A 15794-nucleotide genomic window follows, 5' to 3' on the forward strand; every position below is an offset into this window, starting at 1 on the left:
TAAAAGCAATACTCATGGAGTATACATTGAATGTAAAGTGCTGGAATGTAAATAAGACCAAGATTTACGTGGTTTAGCACTAAGACCTACGTCCACGAGGATGGTGTTTCACTATGTATTGGATGGTTACAGAGATAGTCCAATGACTTTAAAGTACCCATAGGTCTGCGGAGATAAAAGACATACTTACTCTAACTATTTTTCGCTCTCCTATCTTTTTCTCTAATTTCTCTCACTTGGTCGACCCCCTTTCTCTTGGTGGAGAGGGGTATTTATAGGATTGGACCGTGGGGCCTACTTCTGAGAGCCGTTGCAACCTTATCTTATTGTGCTTTGTGTCCATCACGCAGAGGTCTTCGTCCTTTATGATGCCCCCTGCGTTTCTTGCTTGATCACGAAGGGTTGTCCTCGTTCGTTCCACTGGTTGATTGACAAGTACACTGCTCAGAGTGTTTAATGCAGGTGGTTGAGACGTTCGCTCGTGTCAGACAAGTGTCTTCTGCCCCTGTCACGTCCGTGTCAGTCGGCCTTCTCCTCGCCGTTGATCTTGGCTTTTTCTGGGGATAAGATAAAGTAGCTCTTTGGGAGTTATTCGGTGCTCCGCAGTAACACCATACTTCGGTATACCTTGATTCTCTGCCCTCGGATTTATCTGGACGGAGATCTGATGTTGATGAGATATGCTTCTTGGTTGTAGACATGTCTCATCATGTTTTGATGACTTGATTCGCATGCCTTCCATGTGTCTCTTTATAGACACGTGTCTGATAGTAAAATATGTATATACAGAAACAACACCATGAAAATAATTGAGAAAAAGATTACAAATATCCGATAAAGGTTTTTTCCTCACCAAAAAGTTCGTCATAGTTAGAGCTGGCAATCCGAGCCAAAACCCGCGGGTTGGCCCGTCCCGTCCCGTGAAAACTCGTGCCCGTCCCAGATCGTAACTACACAAGACGGGCGCGGGTTGTATAATTAGTGGCTTGTGAAGAAACGGGTTAACCCGTCCCGTCCCGTGCAACCCGCGGGTAACCCGGCTCGGTCCGCACCCACTGCCACTTAGGCTGCTGCGTGTCACACAATGACACAGTTATCTGTTACGTGTCATGTAACATGTTCGTTCCTCTTCATATAAAAGGAAAAAACCCTAGCTCGCCTTCCTCTTCTTTCTTCCTCTTTTTTTCTTCTTCCCTGACCCTGCTGCAGCGCTGCTGAGTCTCCTACTCTCCTGAGTAAACTTCACAGATTCACAGAAGTGACAGAAAAATTATTAGATTCATCTAAAGATCAAAGACAGGTAATCAGATTTTCTTATTTGTTTTCTTCTTTATATAAATTTTTTGATTAGCCTGCTTGAATAACAAATTGTTTGAAGTCTTGAAGAGAAATACAAGAGCGGATTGATTTTCTGGGCTCGTGAAAATCGGAGGAATACAACAACGAATTGATTTTCTGGGTTCGTGAAGAGTGAATTGATTTTCTGTTCGATTAATAATATGTAAGATGTTTTTTTTTCATTCGATTTGAGTTCAGTCTTCAGTTTGACTTGTTCTTAGTATATCTGTTATTCTGTTTGATTTTGAATTTGATTTGATTAAGATTTTTTTGAATTTCACATGTTTTAGTTTATTGTATGATTGTAATTGGTGATGAATCTGATGATTATATATACAAGATCTGTTTGATTTGGTCATGTACTCATGTTGTTCAGTTCCATACTTCCATGATTTATTTGTTGTATTCGTATTCAACAGTTTTGCTTGTGAAATTGAAATGATAGTAATGGTACTATGGGTAATGGGTTGGAATTGAATGAGCAGTTTAGAGTTTGCTTGTGAATTTGAGATATTAATTGTATGAGCTTCAAATTGAATGAGTTTAGTTTGAATTTTGGTTGAGATTTAACATGCTTGATGTGATTGAAATCATATACAAAAGGTCTTTCTTTGTTTATCTTGTTTATCTTTTTCGAAGTATCATTCATATTACCAGCATTTTTCTACATTTAAACCAGTGCTGTTACTGCTGTACTTGCATCCTTTTTGTTTTGTAGATTGGAGTTCTAGTGAAATCTTTAAATTGGATGAATGTTAGGTACTTAGGTTGTAGGAAAGGAACTTTAGATGGGCTGAATATGGCCGGAAATAGCCCAAAAATCGGTTTCTGGCGAGTTAACTCAACAAAAACCAGTTCACCCGTGAGCATCCGTGAACCCGCGAGCTTTACCCGGGACGGGCTCGGGTAGGATAAATGACCACCCGTGAAGAATTTCAACCCGCGAGCTCATGCTGGTATTAACCCGTAACCCGCGGGTTGGTATAATAATAATTCAGATTCGGATCAGAGAACCCGTGGACGATCCGAGTTCAAACCTGGAATAAAGTTAACATTCACGTCAGCGTATCCACTTGCTTGGTGTACGTTCCCCGGATGTTTCCTCATTTTTTCCCAGTTTTGTGGTATGTTGAAGTTGGTAGTTGGGAAGGTACTCCGTACTCCCTTATAATATACCCAACAGAAAACAGAAGGAAACACACATACAAACACAAGGCTATTTCCGTCCATTTTCAGATATTTAGTCGGTCACACCGCCAGCCAGCCACTGTTTTCAGATTCATTTCAGAAAAAGTAAGTGAAAAGCTGAGTAAAACGTACGGAAAAACCTTTTACCTCCACTCAGACAGACAAGTCTTTGAATTCAGTCTGTTTGACTCAGTTAGTACTACAGTTGTCTTTCGTCTTTCTCCCCCATTTGGAATTTTCACATTCCTCTCTCTTCTAGGGTTCCTGAGGAAGAGGATTGAAAGGTGTTTGTGAAATTGTCTGGAATGAAATGATGCAAACTCCTTCTCTTGGTAAAATCCTATTTTTTTTTCTCTTGTTATTTCAAAATCCATGCTAGTAAATAAACTTGATGTTGATTGAATTTTGATGACAGGGTTCAATATAAATGAACTAGTTCAAGAAGCTAAAAGGCGTTGGTTGAAGCCAGTAGAAGTGCTTTTCATTTTGCAAAATCATGAGAATCGTCAACTCACTGAGTCTGCACCTCAAAAACCACCCAGTAAGTATACCATATTTTTTGTTGTTGTTGAGTTTCATTTAGTTGGGGCTTAGGTATGGTGTTCGAATCCCACTTGCAATGGTCTAATAAAATGGTTGTAGTAGTTGGGATTGTGTATTTTGTTATGTTTGGATGACTTGCTAATTGTGTTGAACTTTTTGGATAGGTGGATCTTTGTTTCTGTTCAACAAAAGGGTACTCCGTTTCTTTAGAAGAGATGGGTATGGTTGGAGGAAAAAGAAGGATGGGAGAACTGTTGGGGAAGCACACGAACGGTTAAAGGTTAGTACTTAAATATGCTTGAAGTCATAATATTTTTAAAGCTTTATTATTGTAAGCAGTGATATCTGGACATTGTGTGGATGCAACATTAAGTTAATTTGGGAATTTCTTGAACAAGCATGCAATAACAGTTACCTGTCTGATTTTGATGACCTTGTGTGTTGTTTTGCTGATAGGTTGGGAATACTGAGGCTTTGAATTGTTATTATGCTCATGGCGAGCAGAATCCATGTTTTCAGAGGCGAAGCTATTGGATGCTAGACCCGTAAGTTTTCTGTTGTTTTTTCTTTTTGTCAAGTCTTTATTGATTTCCTTTTTTAATCTCAAGTAAATGGGTTCATTTTGATACGTCAGAATACAATTTTTGGTTCACAATCGATAGTTTGACTTACTTTTGCAGGGCATATGAACATATTGTTCTGGTCCACTACAGAGAAGTTAGCGAGGTATGTTAGTGAGACTTAATTATAGTAACCAGACATCAACATTATGCGTAGCTAGTGCACTGCCATCATGAAAACATAGTTTGAAGTAGCTTGAGCTATTCCATCTGGAATAGCTGTGTGATAAGTATGGATCTTGTTCAATGCCATTAGTAAAAATTCTATATATAATATTTTGCAGGGGAGGTATAGTGCTGCATCGTCATCACACTTGTCACCAGGATCATCTACAATAATTCAGGAACATACCTTATATACCTCAATTCCAGGCTCCGGTTCAGCAGTAACTGAATCACATGAACCATATCAAAGTTCATTTAGTCCTTTGTCGATGGAAGTGAGTTCAGTATTAGCTGTCCAGAATAATGGTGTTGATCATCTGGATGGGGATGATGAATTCACGGAGGTTAGTAGGTCAAGTAACGCGGAGGTTGGTCAAGCATTGCGAAGGCTTGAGGAACAGTTAAGCTTGAATGACAATGATATTGAAGAGATTCCTCCTTACCACAGGCAGAATGGGCAATCAGAAGATCTAGGGGGTTCATATAGTGAAACAAGACCCTACCATGATAACCTAGAAGACTCAGAAATCGTAAACAATCATCAATATTATGGTGAAGGGTCAGGGATGTTAGATGATTCAGAAGACAGCCTATTCATACAAGCTTCAGGTTTGTCTGTCGGGTTACAAATTTTTTGAAATCATTCGTGTAGATAACATGTGGATATGCGCAGGATGTAACCTGAGAAGCACCATACTTACTTTGTTAAACAAACTTTCCTGCCTGCCTTGGTATGAACCCCGTTGTGGTGTGTAAGTGAAATTTTTTCATAGGCAAGCACTGAAAGTTTATACCCAAGGAGGCACGGACCTCCATTAATAGAGAGGTTGGCAGGTGCCCATTAGTTTGCACGGGGCGTAGGTAAAGGCACACTCCGAAGTCTTAGGTTATAAGTAAGCTGCACGACTTCCTTTTTGGGAAGTCACAGGATGTAGGCAATATGCATTAGTTTGTAGTATTAACGACTTAAGAATGCTTCTTCGATGGAAGTATTCAACAGTTCAAGAGGTTGATGCTTTTTGCTCCCAATTTTTTGTTGTGTTTTCCCCAGAGTAAAGGCAACATATAGATCTAGCTAACACAGTTACTTTTGTTGTAGATGAGAATGGGAAGCAACTTCACAAGAAAAATCTCCCAGGAAACAGAATTGAGAGAAAGGATTCTCCTTTCTGGAAAGAGATGTTGGAGTTGTGCTCGGGGTCAGCTTTGATTGAATCCAGAGACAGGAGCCTTAGTTCTTTGGATGGAAGTGTAAGAAGCATACGTTGAGTATAATGCTTGTTAAACTGCTAGTCTGTTACTTTGCAGTGAATTCCCTATAACTCTGACTATATCGGTTTGTTTTTGATTGTTTGACATTGTTTTAAAATAGAATTTCCAGGGATTCTAAACTCTGAAGTGTGATTTTTTTGACACAGGAGAAACTAGTTTCGACTGAGATGGAAAACATATCATCATTCCCGGCTCCAACCTCTCAGTGGATAGATCTTACTGGAGATGATACTGAAAATGGGATCAATTGTTTGCCAAGTTCAGAGGACAGTATCCAGATTTCAGCAGCTAGACAGTTTTTGTTAGGCTCTGATGACCCTGTATCACCAGCTTCAGTGTCAGTGGCCCAAGAAGTTGAGAACTCTGAAGTTTCCACAGGTCTTACTGGGCTAAATATTTATAAACCCAATCCTGATAGTTACAATATGTGGAATGATCAAGGTGGTCAGCCCAGAAATATATATAGTGCAGAATCAAGTTGTAATACTGCACAACAGAAAAAATTCATCATTCGAGAAATATCTCCAGGATGGGGATATGCCACTGAGGATACAAAGGTACGACAGGTTATCCTCCGTATTTCTTCATTTCAGAAATTAAGCTATATAATTGACCATGTTGTCGATATCACTATGCACCTAATATGTGTCTGCAATGCAGGTCTTCATTATTGGATTGTTTCTTTCTGATCCCTCCGAATCTGCATGGCATTGTATGTTTGGTGACATAGAAACACCTGCGCGAATCATTCAGGAAGGGGTTTTATGTTGCCATGCCCCTCCTAATATATCTGGAAAGGTTCCCCTGTACGTTACTTCTGGCAATCGGGAGTGCTGCAGTGAAATAAGAGAGTTTGAATACATTGTTAGGCCAAGAGATTCTACAAGGAGTACCGAGGAACTGCTACTGCTCGTCAGATTTGCGCAGATGCTTCTGTTTGACCCAGTGGCCGTGAAAGAAGATACTGTCGCTTGGGGAATTGATGCAGCAAAAAAAACAAAAGTAGATGAAGATCATTGGGAATATATGATAGAGGCACTTCTACTTGACAGTGAGACTTCATTGGGAACCATTGATTGGCTTCTTCAGAAGATTTTGAAAGATAAGTTGGAGAAATGGCTTGCGTCGAAGCATCAAGAAGGTGACACACCAAATTGTTCCTTGTCAAAGAGAGAACAGGGTGTAATCCATATGGCAGGGGCATTAGGTTTTGAATGGGCCCTCAGCCCGATTCTTCAATCTGGGATCAACATTAACTTTCGTGATGTTAATGGATGGACAGCCCTTCATTGGGCTGCACGTTTTGGAAGGTAAGGGAACTACGTAGTGTTGTTTGTCATTGTCCATAACATAGGTTTTCACTTTTTTTGTTATCATCTAAATATCATTTTGTTCGCAGAGAGAAAATGATTGCTGCCCTTATAGCTGCTGGCGCGTCAGCTGAGGCAGTGACAGATCCTACCTCGCATGATCTGGTGGGTAAAACTGCAGGTTCAATTGCTGCTGCTAGCGGCCACAAAGGACTTGCAGGATATCTCTCTGAGGTTGCCCTGACAAGCCACCTTTCATCTCTCACGATTGAAGAAAGTGAGCTTTCTAAAGGATCTGCCGTGGCTGAGGCAGAGAGAACTGTTGAGAGCATCTCAGGTGGGAGACTCGGTGAAACTGAGGATCAGGTCTATCTTAAGGATTACTTGTCCGCTGTTCGAAATGCTGCTCAGGCTGCTGCACGTATACAGTCTGCTTTCCGTGCACATTCTTTTAAGAGGAGACAACAAAAAGAGGTTGCTTCTGCTAGTGATGATGAGTATGGTCTCACTCCAGAATATGTTGCTGGACTTTCAGCTGCATCAAAGATTGCTTTCCGTGGGCGCGATCACAATTTTGATAAAGCAGCTTTGTCTATTCAAAAGAAGTATCGTGGTTGGAAAGGGCGAAAAGACTTTTTAGCCTTGCGTCAGAAAGTTGTGAGAATACAGGTATTTTACGTATTCAGAATCATACAATTTTCTGGACTTATGGTATTACAGAGATATCAAAACCCTGTCAATTGGATTATTTGTTCTGGTTAACAATTGACTCTGTTTATTTAAGAGTAAGAAGAATACATGATTATCTTCTACTTAGATCTAATATCTATGTTTGCAGGCTCATGTGCGTGGTCATCAAGTCAGGAAGAAGTTTAAGATGTTTGTGTGGGCAGTTGGTTTCGTGGATAAGGTTGTATTGCGATGGCGTCGTAAAGGAGCTGGTTTACATAAGCCGGAATCAGAATCCGTCGACGAAACTGATGATGAAGACATCCTAAAGGTGTTTCGAAAACAAAAAGTTGATGTGGCCATCGAGGAAGCTGTCTCACAGGTGATGTCCATGGTTGAATCTTCCAAGGCACGCCAACAATACCGACGCATGCTAGAAGGCTACAGGCAAGCTAAGGTGAGTAGTGACAGATTTGTTGTATATCTAAAAATCATGGAAATTACCTCAAGTGAGGAAAGCTAAGATCCCTTCAGCTTTTCAATTCTCCCCTTCAAGTTTTAGTACCCTTCCTTATTTATTCACTCATATCACACAGGCCGAGTTCGATGAAAGGGCAAGTGAAATGGCTTCAACTTCCCTTGGCGACGACGACATGGATAAAGACATGAGCGACTTTTATCAGTTCCACTAGCGGTGCCTGGTGAGCTTAAAATAGTGCCCCCTTTGGTTTTCCTACCACCCCGCCAGAAACCAAAAATATACTGAAAGATTTAACTGTTGTTTGTGATGATATGTAATTAGGTTAACCTATTGTGTATATGAAGTGATGGAGAAATGAGTTCAAGACATGATCAAAAGGGTGTTCCATAACAACACCCACGTTTGTATCACTGAATGTTCAGTAATAGATTTGCAATAGATATATAGTTTCTGTACTTGTAAGCTTATCTAGTCTAGAATATAGTACAAATTATGATATCTGTCACTGTTCATTGTTTCTCACTTTGTCTTACTTTTCAGTAAACAGGGATCCAACTCCAGGTGCCCATAGAAAACGACGGGGAAGGCGATCTCTCGGTTGCCTAAATCCATCAGGTGCCCATAGAAAACCCTTGGTTCCCCATAACGTTTTCCTTGGTTTACCCACTCTATAATTTAGTTCTGTTACGAAACTTGTCATCCTGATTAGTAACCAGGAAACACGTTTTGCTAATTTCCCTGCATTTTGAACTGATAAGATTCAGACTAATTCAACTTAGAAATCCGGTCCGGGTTTGAATTGGTGCACTGACCCATTGTCCAGCACAAAGAAAATCTTACTTTTCCACCTATATTTATGAATGGGATCATATCTTTAAGCATGCATGCACTTTTTCAGGTAACAAGGACGGAGAATCCACCGCATTTATTATTTTTTGCCAAAATGAGCTCTCCATAAATATACCAAGAAGAATCTTCATAGTATATCTAGGACATTTTACTTCACTATCTTGACACAAATTTCGCAATGGAGAAACACAGATTTCTTAGACCCTCAGTTCATTTCACTCTTCTTCTTACTATAATTTTCATTTTCCAATCTTCAATTCCTGGTTCTGCAGCTCAACAACCCATCAAAACTATTGTAGTGTTGGTTTTAGAGAATCGATCTTTTGATCATATGATAGGATGGATGAAGAAAACTATTAATCCAAATATCAATGGGGTTACAGGTAATGAATGTAATCCAGTTTCAACTAAATCTCCATCCGAATCAGTTTGTTTCACCGATGATGCTCATTTTGTAGACCCGGATCCTGGTCACTCTTTCCAAGCCATACGTAATCAAGTTTTCGGCTCCAACTCATCAACTCCTACCATGAATGGTTTTGTTGAACAAGCATTAACAATGTCCACTGAATTATCTGAAGCTGTAATGAAAGGGTTTAGACCTGAAAAAGTACCTGTTTTTGCTTCACTGGTGAGCGAATTCGCCATTTTCGATCGGTGGTTTAGTGCGCTTCCGGGACCAACACAACCCAATAGGCAGTTTGTTTACTCTGGAACATCTCATGGAGCAACTAGTCATGTCAAGAAGCAACTACTGATGGGATTCCCACAAAAAACTATATTTGATTCTCTCCGTGAAGATGGAATGGATTTTGGGATCTATTTCCAAACCGTTCCCTCTACTTTATTTTATAGGAACCTTCGGAAACTCAAGTATATTTCCAAGTTTCATCAGTTCGATTTGAGTTTCAAGAAGGATGCAAGTGAGGGGAAGTTGCCTAGCCTAACTGTGATCGAGCCGAGATACTTTGATTTAATAGGAGCTCCTGCTAACGATGATCATCCTTCTCATGATGTCGCCAATGGGCAAAAGTTTGTCAAGGAAATTTACGAGGCATTGAGATCTAGTCCTCAATGGAACGAAACCCTTTTTATTATCACGTACGACGAGCATGGTGGCTTTTATGATCATGTAACTACTCCTTATGAGAATGTGCCTAATCCTGATGGTAACACTGGCCCTGCTCCATTTTTCTTCAAATTTGACAGATTGGGAGTCCGAGTACCGACCATAATGGTATCTCCTTGGATCAAAAAAGGAACCGGTAACTATTTGCTCTTGTTTTAACTGTTCAGTTTTATGTTTAGCGTACAATTTAATTGTATTGGATTCAGAAATGGATCCTCTATAGCTGGTTTTACATGTTGCATTTTATTTAAAGGTAATTGCTTGCTATAAACACAAAATTAAAAAAATGGTACTAGCTTTAGTTATGATGTAGATTGTATTTTGTGCTGATTTAGGTGTGGTATTTGAACAATTTTTTTTCTTTATTGCAGTGATTAGTGGTCCGAAAGGACCTGCTCCAAACTCAGAATTCGAGCACTCTTCGATACCTGCAACAATAAAGAAAATGTTCAACCTCTCATCCAACTTCTTGACACATAGAGATGCTTGGGCTGGTACATTTGAGGAGGTGGTTGGGGAGTTAACCGCACCAAGAACAGATTGTCCAGGTTTTTTATTTTCTACTTAGCTTGCACAACTAAAACCCATTTAGATATTTCATATTCGAATTCGGTAAAATATTGATCTCATGTAGAACAACAAAGTCTATTAATTTGTTTTGTTAACATATCGAGATCATTTTGCAGAGGTACTACCTGATGCGACTCCTTTGAGAACCACAGAAGCCAATGAAGATGGTGCCATATCTGAATTTCAAAGCGAATTGGTACAATTAGCTGCAGTTCTCAATGGGGATCATATGCTGAGCAGCTTTAGAGATGACACGAGAGAAAAGATGAGTGTAAAGGAGGCAAATGAGTATGTAAAGGGGGCTATATCTAGATTTTTCCGAGCGAGTAAAGAAGCTGTCAAACTGGGAGCTCAAGAATCTGCTATTGTAGATATGAGATCATCTCTCACTACTAGATCCAAATCTCACCCTTGAAAATACCCATTCATGGGTGCTGTGTTTAATTGGTTTTTCCTTTAATTTACATAATGGTAATCCTTATAATGTACTATAAATCTTATGGTACGCAATAGCACACTGGTTAATAGTAACATGTTCCAAATAATTATCATTATGCACCACACTGTTGTATAGTTACAACAATTAGTCAAGCAAATGTAAACTCATGCCTAAATTTGTGCTTTAGTAGAGCAGTCAAAGAAGTAAAACTTCATTAGATTTCAGATAAATAGAGAAGAGTTTCTCTTACAGGATTATACCAATCAATAACCTTAGCTAAAACTCAATGGATGCAACGCACGTGTCGCAATCCTATTCCTCCAATCAACACTCGATTAGGCACTCAACTAAATTACTAACAACATACTCTGCAGTAACTAATCTAACTACCATGTAGTAATAACTCTAACTGTCACAATGTGACATTGCCTTCCTCTGAAGAAGATCCTTGTCCTGAAGGATAAATTTTGGGTAATGAGCTCTGACATTTGAAATATCTTACCTGGTAGCGTTTTCCGGTGACGAGTTAGTCCACTGAATCAAAAGCTGACGGACCAAGTTCTTTCCCTTTAAGATGGTGCGAGTGCGCAAGACTTGTTGAGGAACCATTATAATCTCACCTTCATGATAAACAATTGGTAAGGTAGGAGAGGGAGTGTGCTTACGTCCAATATGTTGCTTGAGCTGAGAGACATGGAATACAGGATAAATGCGAGCATGAGAAGGAAGCTCCAATCTGTAAGCAACTGGTCCAATTTTCTGTAACACCTGAAATGGCCAAAGAACTTAGAGGAGAGTTTAAATTCTTGCGCAAGGACAGAGAAGCTTGTCTGTAAGGTTGAAGCTTCAAATAAACCATTTCTCCTACTTCAAAGGAAATATCTTTTCTTTACTGATCAACATATAACTTCATTCTCTCTTGTGACTTTTGAAGAGATTCTTTAAGGACATCAAAAAAGAGCTGCTCTTTCCTTGAGGTAAACTTCTACTGCCTCAACTGATGTAGTAACTTGAGAAGGAAAAGCCACGTGAGGAGGTACATACCCATAAAGTGTTTGGAATGGAGATATCTTGAGGCTGATGTGATAGATGATATTGTACCATCATTCATCCAGAGCTAACCACTCACTCCATTTGCTAGACTTGTGACCTGTGAGACACATCAAATAAGTTTACTAGCATGCATTAACTCTTTCAATATGACCATGTGTATGAGGATGGTAAGCTCTGCTCAAGTTGAGACTTGTCCCTAAAGCTTTGAACAAATCTTGCCAAAAGTGGCTTATGAAGACCTTGTTTCTGTCAGACACAATGGAAGAAGGTAGGCCATGAAGTTTGAAGACTTGAGTGAGAAAATCTTTGGCCACAGTAGCAGCTGTGTAAGGGTGTTGAAGAGCCACAAAGGGACCATATTTGGTTAATTTATCCACAATCACCATGATTACACTTTTCCTGTTGCTGACAGGGAGACCCTCTACGAAGTTCATAGTTATATCCTGCCAAGCTTGCTCAGGGATAGGGAGAGATTGGAGTGATCCAACAATATTTGTGTGGTCACTTTTATTTCTTTGACAAAATTCACATTGAAAAACAAAAAGTATAATATCTCTATGCATTCCTCTCCAATAGAAATGGCTTCTAGCTCTAACAGAAGTTGCTTGAATACCTGAATGACCACCAATGGCCGAAACATGCAGGGATGCAAGAAGATTGTTTTTGATATTGCCTCCCACTCCTGTGTAGAGATTGTCCTCGTATCTCAAAACTCTATCTTGATAAGAAAAATGTGGGGCACTAGCAGGATTGAGCAAAAGTTGTGAAATGAGATGATGGGCCTTATCATCATTGACATAGCAGTTGGTAATTTCTTGAGCCCATGTTGGTGTATAGAGAACTAAAAGAGTGGCAAGCACCAGATTCAGCAGGTCTTCTGGACATAACATCAACCACCACATTGTCAGATCCTTTTTTGTATTGAATATCATAATCAAAGCCTAGAAGTTTGATCAACCATCTTTGTTGTAAAGGAGTAGTTATTTTCTTCTCAAGAAAATATTTGATGCTCTGGTGATCAGTTTTGATAATGAACTTATTGCCCTGTAAATATTGTCTCCATCTTTGCACAACCATGACAATGGCAAGAAACTCCTTCTCATTAAGTAGAAAGTGCTTGAGCTCTTGAACCTAATGGTTTGCTGAAGAAGGAAATTGGTCTTCCGTACACTGCACCCAGAAAGTTATCACTAGCATCACTCTTAACATTAAATGGTTTAGTGAAGTCTGGTAATGCCAGAATGAGAGTAGTAGTCGTTGCATGTTTGAGCTGTTCAAAGGCAGTGGTGTCAGCAGAATTCCGCAGAAAAGAATCTTTCTTGAGAAGACTTGTTATTGGTTTACTAATGGAACCATATCCTTTCAAAAATTCCCTATAATAACCAGTAAGTCCCAGAAATCCCCTCAGCTCCTTAATGGTTTTAGGCACTGGCCAATTCCGCATGCAAACAATCTTATTGGGATCACCACAAACACCGTCAGCTATAATGATATGACCAAGGTACTCCAATGAAGGCTGTCCAAAGCAACACTTATAGACAACTTAGAAAATAATTGATGTTGTCTGAGGAGAGAAAAAATAATTTTCAAATTTTCTAAATGCTCAGTCATGCTGGAGGTGTAAACAAGTATGTCATCAAAGAAAACCAGAACAAAATTTCTCAAATAAGGTTGAAATGCTTGGAATGTAGCAGGAGCATTTTTGAGGCCAAATAGCATAAATTTGAATTCATAATGCCCTTGATGAGTTCAAAATGTTGTTTTGAAGATTTCCAGGTCATGAACTCTAATTTGGTGATAGCTATCTCTAAGATCAATCTTTGTAAAGATTATCGCCCCTTTCAGCTCATCCAATAATTCATCCACAATTGGTATGGGAAATTTATCTTTAATGGTGATGCTGTTGAGTTTTTAGTAATCCACAAAAAACCTCAAAGAATTTCCTTTCTTTTTGACCAAGAGGATATTGGAGAAGCAAAACGACTGTGTCTAGGTTGAATTATGCCAGTTTGAAGCATATCATGTACAATTTGCTCGACTGTGGATTTTTGAATGTATGGGAATTTGTAAGATCTTTGGTTAACAGGTGTTGAAAGTGGTTGCAATGGAATTTTATGTTCCATACTTCTTTGAGGTGGAAGTTGGGTATGTTCATGAAATATATCATTGAACTCTTTTGATAAGGGATAGAGCTGCAGGAGTTGTAATATGTGTAGGAGTGGAAGAAATAGAAAAACCTACAACTCCATGAGTAGTTTTGGAAAAGAATTTTTTGACAACTGCACCACTCATCATGAGTAGGTAAGTGTGTGGTGGAGCACCTTGTAGTGTAATTTTCTCATTATGGTGTTTGAAAGAATGCTCAACTTAGAGAAATTAAAAAGTACATCACCTAATTTGATGAGCCAGTATGCTCCAAGTACAATATCACACCCACCCAGAGGTAAGATTCTCAAATTTTCTACAAATTTATGTCTCTGCATACTCCATTGTAGCTGAGGACACGCACTAGAACTGACAGTTTTTTCACCATTGGCAACAGTGACCATCATAGGAACAATTTGACTAATGGTGCAGGTAAAAGCTAAAGTACTGTCAATAAAGATAGTTGTGCTACCTGAATCAATTAAAATGGAGACCTCGTGATTATTAAGAATGTCAGGAATTCTTATTGCGTCCCCTGTAGCAGTGCCTGTGAGAGCATGTAAGGAAATTTCCATGTCAGATTGGACTGATGATTCTTAAGCTTCTTCAAAAACTTCTTCCTCTTTTTCTGTCTCCTGTGAATCAGAAGGTTCTATTTGTAACATGAATATCTTCTATTTGCCTTTGAAAATATGGCCTGGCTTATAAAAAACATCACAATTGTAGCAAAGTCCTTGATCACTTCTTTTCTGCCTTTCCTCTAAAGTGAGTCTTTTAATTGAAGGGCTTGCAGTGGTAGGATTGTATTGAGGGGTGAAAAAAGACATTGGTATTGGAGGGGTGAACTTAGCTGAAGTTAAAATGAGTTTAGGGAGAAAGGATGGTGAGGAATATTGTCTGTTTGAAGAAAATGAGGTATTGAAGAATCTAGTGAATGGTTTGGTAGCTGCAGCTGCAATATTGACCTTGTGTTCTTCAAACCTAGCTAGTGAGAAAGCTTCAGTAAGAGTCTCAGGTTGAAACATGGACAGAGACTTACCAATTTCTTCTTTGAGTCCACTCAGAAAACTCATAACAAAAATAAGCCTCAGTAAGAGATGAATTCATGTTTAACATTATGGATTTTAAAGATTCAAACTCTTCATAATAATCATCAACTGTTGAGAGTTGAATCAGTTTATTTAAGCTACCCACAAAATTTTCCTCAACTGGATTTTCAAATCTGGCAATTAAATATGTGGCTAATTCTGACCATGTAATGCGATTTCGATTGACTTGAAAATTTAAAAACGATATTTCGGCCTTACCTTCCAAGTAAATAGCGAAATATTTACCGTCATATGGTATTCAGTACCATTGATTTGAAAGTACCTTTCACTCATCTGAATCCATCCCCTCGGGTTGTCACCATCGAATCTCGAGATATCCAGCTTTGGGACTCTGTATTGAGAAGAATGATAGAACGGTGACGGGTTAAGAATGAAAGAATGATTATCATTAGTCTCAAATTGAGATCCACTCGGTTTCTCAGGAGTTTGTTGGGGTTTCTCTAAAAACTTCAGCAGTGTGTCAAACTTCTTGTTTAATGTATCAATTGCTTCATGGACGTCCGTCATCTCTGTAGTAAGTTTATCATAAGATCCCATGAGTTTCTCAACATCTGCTTCGACATCCTTTAAGGTCATGATTAAAAAAAAAAAATTGAATCGATTTGAGCGGAATGAAACGACTCTGATGCCAATTGTTGTATAGTTACAATAATTAGTCAACCAGATGGATGAAATTTGGATAAAATGGTGATGAATCACCTCCTGAATCGAAACTCAGTCCTAAATCTGTGTTTTAGTAGCGCAGCCAAAAAAGTAAAACTTCATTAAATTTTAGATATATAGAGAAGAGTTTCTCTCAATGGATGCAACACACGTGTCACAATCTTATTCCTCCAATCAACACTGGATTGGACATTCAACTAAACTAATAATAACAGACTCTGCAGTAACTAATCTAACTACCATGCAGTAAT

At 39.0% G+C, this 15794-nt stretch overlaps 2 protein-coding genes across 2 annotated transcripts; both read left to right on the plus strand.

The window, feature by feature from the left end:
• The first annotated feature begins 2566 nt into the window (after window positions 1–2566).
• LOC113271682 (calmodulin-binding transcription activator 4-like) lies at window positions 2567–8046 on the plus strand. Its single transcript, XM_026521581.1, has 12 exons — window positions 2567–2858; window positions 2942–3067; window positions 3234–3349; window positions 3526–3614; window positions 3750–3795; window positions 3974–4463; window positions 4954–5105; window positions 5273–5683; window positions 5787–6436; window positions 6526–7105; window positions 7275–7562; window positions 7702–8046. The coding sequence occupies exons 1-12, from the start codon at window positions 2837–2839 to the stop codon at window positions 7795–7797; spliced, it is 3066 nt and encodes a 1021-aa protein (XP_026377366.1). The 5' UTR covers window positions 2567–2836; the 3' UTR covers window positions 7798–8046.
• Window positions 8047–8613: 567 nt separating this feature from the next.
• On the plus strand, window positions 8614–10678 carry LOC113273332 (non-specific phospholipase C6-like). The gene is made up of 4 exons (XM_026523071.1): window positions 8614–8818; window positions 8894–9700; window positions 9936–10112; window positions 10251–10678. The coding sequence occupies exons 1-4, from the start codon at window positions 8614–8616 to the stop codon at window positions 10547–10549; spliced, it is 1488 nt and encodes a 495-aa protein (XP_026378856.1). The 3' UTR covers window positions 10550–10678.
• Window positions 10679–15794: the final 5116 nt, after the last annotated feature.

Source organism: Papaver somniferum, chromosome 4 (assembly GCF_003573695.1).
Source record: "Papaver somniferum cultivar HN1 chromosome 4, ASM357369v1, whole genome shotgun sequence".
Taxonomy (NCBI): Eukaryota; Viridiplantae; Streptophyta; class Magnoliopsida; order Ranunculales; family Papaveraceae; genus Papaver; species Papaver somniferum.